Source organism: Dipodomys ordii, unplaced genomic scaffold (assembly GCF_000151885.1).
Source record: "Dipodomys ordii isolate 6190 unplaced genomic scaffold, Dord_2.0 Scaffold50, whole genome shotgun sequence".
NCBI classification, from domain to species: domain Eukaryota; kingdom Metazoa; phylum Chordata; class Mammalia; order Rodentia; family Heteromyidae; genus Dipodomys; species Dipodomys ordii.
In genome coordinates, this window is record NW_012267266.1 from 5296369 (window position 1) to 5299436 (window position 3068).

At 42.0% G+C, this 3068-nt stretch overlaps 1 protein-coding gene across 1 annotated transcript in view; it reads left to right on the plus strand.

Annotated features, from left to right (window-relative positions):
• The window catches only part of Cdc23 (cell division cycle 23), a 38559-nt gene that overhangs the window by 16416 nt on the left and 19075 nt on the right, over nt 1-3068 (plus strand). The window contains exons 7-9 of the mRNA XM_013020430.1: nt 1395-1572; nt 1658-1755; nt 1896-1977. Of these exons, the coding sequence (XP_012875884.1) occupies nt 1395-1572; nt 1658-1755; nt 1896-1977 (358 nt within the window). The remainder of the gene's footprint in view (nt 1-1394; nt 1573-1657; nt 1756-1895; nt 1978-3068) is intronic.

Genomic DNA, 3068 nt, shown 5'->3' on the forward strand with positions numbered 1-3068 from the left:
CATGGCGCCACTTCTGGCTTTTTTCTTATGTGGTGCTGAGGAATCGAACCCAGGGCCTCAGGCATGCAAGGCAAGTGCTCTACCACTGAGCCACCTTCCTAGCTCCCCTCCAACTTTTCTTAAACACGTTATTAATCATTTTTTTTTTTTTTCAGTCATGGGGCTTGAACTATGGGCCTGGGCCTTGTCCCTCAGCTCTTCAGCTCAAGGCAAATGCTCTACACATGAGCCATAGTGCCACTTCCAGTTCTGGTGGTTTATTTGAGATAAGAGTCTTATGGACTTTACTCTCTGAGCTGGCTTTGAACCTCTGTCCTCAGATCTCAGCCTCCTGAGTAGCTAGGATTACAGGTGTGAGCCATCAGCACCCGGCTTTATTGCATCATTCTTTTGGCAGAAATTTGCAGTTGTTTTTATTACATATCATTTTCAGTTGCATGATAGGATCTACCTTACCAGTCCAATCATATTTTTCCAATAAATAGCTTCCTCAAATCAAACTAGTTTCTTGCTTTACTTATCTTTATTCATGTCTGTTTTTCCTGTACTTCCATTTTGTTGCCCTTTCCTATAATATTGTATTCTCCCTCTCCCCCTCTCCCCCTTCCTCCCTCCCATCTCCTCCCCTCTCCCCCTGTTTCTCTTTCCCTCTCTCCCTGTACTTCTCCCTCCCGCCCCCCCCCCACCTCTCTTGTTTGTCCTGGGGCTTGAATTTTGAGCCTGGGCTCTGTCCCTGAGCTTGTTTATGCTCAAGGCTAGCACTCTACTACTTGAATCAGAGGATCACTCCCTGCTTTTTCTGAGTAGTTTTTGGGAAGTAAGAGTCTCATAGACTTTCCTGCTGGACTGGCTTTGAACCACTCACTGATGCTCAGATTTCAGTCTCTTGAGTAGATAGGATTACAGATATGAGCCTGGCTCTCTATTTAATCCTACCCATCCTCTAAGACTTGACTCAAATTCTTACTTTTTTTTTTTGGTCGGTTGTGGGGCTTGAACTCTGGGCTTAGGAGCTGTCCCTGCGTTCTTCAGCTCAAGGCAAGTGCTCTACTGTTTAAGTCACAGTGCCACTTCCGGTTTTCTAGTGGTTTTTATTGGAGATAAGAGTCTCACGGACTTTCCTGCCTTGGCTGGCTTTGAACCGTGTGCCGGCTTTACCTCAAATTCTTGTTTGTTTTCTTTCTTTTCAGTTTGTTTTATCCCAATTGTATTTTAGTTGTCACTTAAATTACCCTGTATTCATTTTTAAGTGCACTAATACAATTTTAGTAATAAATACCTTGAGACAATGAAGATCCTTCCTTAATGTTCATTTGGGAAAAATATCAATTTATTAAGCATGTTTCTCTCCCCCCTCTTCCCTACCCACCACCCCCCATTCTCTCTTCTGCTAGCTGAAGTTCCTGTCTTTGCCAGACACTTGGATGAAAGAATTTTTTCTGGCTCACATATATACAGAATTGCAGTTGATAGAGGAGGCCCTTCAAAAATATCAGAATCTCATTGATGTGGGCTTTTCTAAGAGCTCATATATTGTTTCCCAAATTGCCGTTGCCTATCACAATATCAGAGGTAAGTGAATAAGGACAATGAAATACTGTTAGGTCCTGAGAGGTACATTGTATTATCTTATGAACCCTCTATCTTCTTTTTGCAGATATTGATAAAGCCCTCTCCATTTTTAATGAGCTAAGGAAACAAGACCCTTATAGGATTGAAAATATGGACACATTCTCCAACCTTCTTTATGTCAGGGTAATGAGTTGTTTCCTTTGCTCGGGTTTGATTAAACTCTGTGCTTTAATGTCTTGAATTAGATTGTTACCTATTTGCGTTAGTTATAAGAAAGGTAAATTGATGCAGTTTTTAGATGATCTTTCTTTTTTTTCCCCCAGAGCATGAAATCTGAATTAAGTTATTTGGCTCATAACCTTTGTGAAATTGATAAATACCGTGTAGAAACCTGCTGTGTAATTGGTAAGAATCAATGATATTTTTTCTTTTAACATTTATCCTTTTTTTTTTTTTGGTTGGTCGTGGGGCTTGAACTCTAGGCTTGGGTGCTATCCCTCAGCTCTTCAGCTCAAGGCGAGCGTTCTACCGCTTGAACCACAGCGCCACTTCTGGTTTTCTAGTGGTTTATTGGAGATGAGAGTCTCATGGACTTTCCTTGCCCAGGCTGGCTTTGAACCGTGATCCTCAGATCTCAACCTCCTGAGTAGCTAGGATTACAGGCGTGAGCCACCAACGGCCATTTATCCATTTTTTTAAGTAGTATATATATAAAAATAACAACAGTGCCTATAATCCTAGCTACACAGGAGGCTGAGATCTGAGAATCATAGTTTGAGGCCAGCTTGGGCATGCAAATTCACAAGACTTTTCTCTCTTGCTAACCAGCAAAACATGGAAAGTAGAAGTGTTGCTCAGGTGGTAGAGCACCAGCCATCAGCATAGGGCTTTAAATTCGAGTCCCCAATACTGTCACAAAGAAAAAAAATAACAGTGTTAGAATGTTAAAGGTATGCCAGAGAAAGTTTAATCTCAACCCTATGATTGTTTGGTGAAAGTGACTCCAGAATATTTTCCTATTCAGAGAGTAAAAATGTTTATGTTTGTATATGTGCATACAGTTTGTCTGCAAAAATGATTGCATTTTTCATGTTCTTCATGTTGCTTTGTAGGTTTTTGTTGTTGTTGGTAGTACTGGGATTTGAACTTGGGACCTTTCACTGGCCTGGCTGTTGCTCTACTGTTTGAACCACACCTCCAGACCTGTTTTTTGCTTGTTTGAGAGTTTCTTTATACAGTGGTCTTGAGCCTCAATCCTACAGCTCTTAGCCTCTGGAGTAGCTAGGATTATGGCATGAGCCACTGGCTTCCGGCTTTTTCTTTTTCTTTCTTTTTTTTTTTGGGGGTCCGGTCGTGGGGCCTGAACTCTGGGCCTGGGTACTGTCCCTCAGCTCTTCAGCTCAAGGGTTGCGCTCTACCACTTGAGCCACAGCGCCACTTCTGGCTTTTTTCTTTTTGCTTATGTGGTGCTGAGGAATCGAACCCAGGGCCTCAAG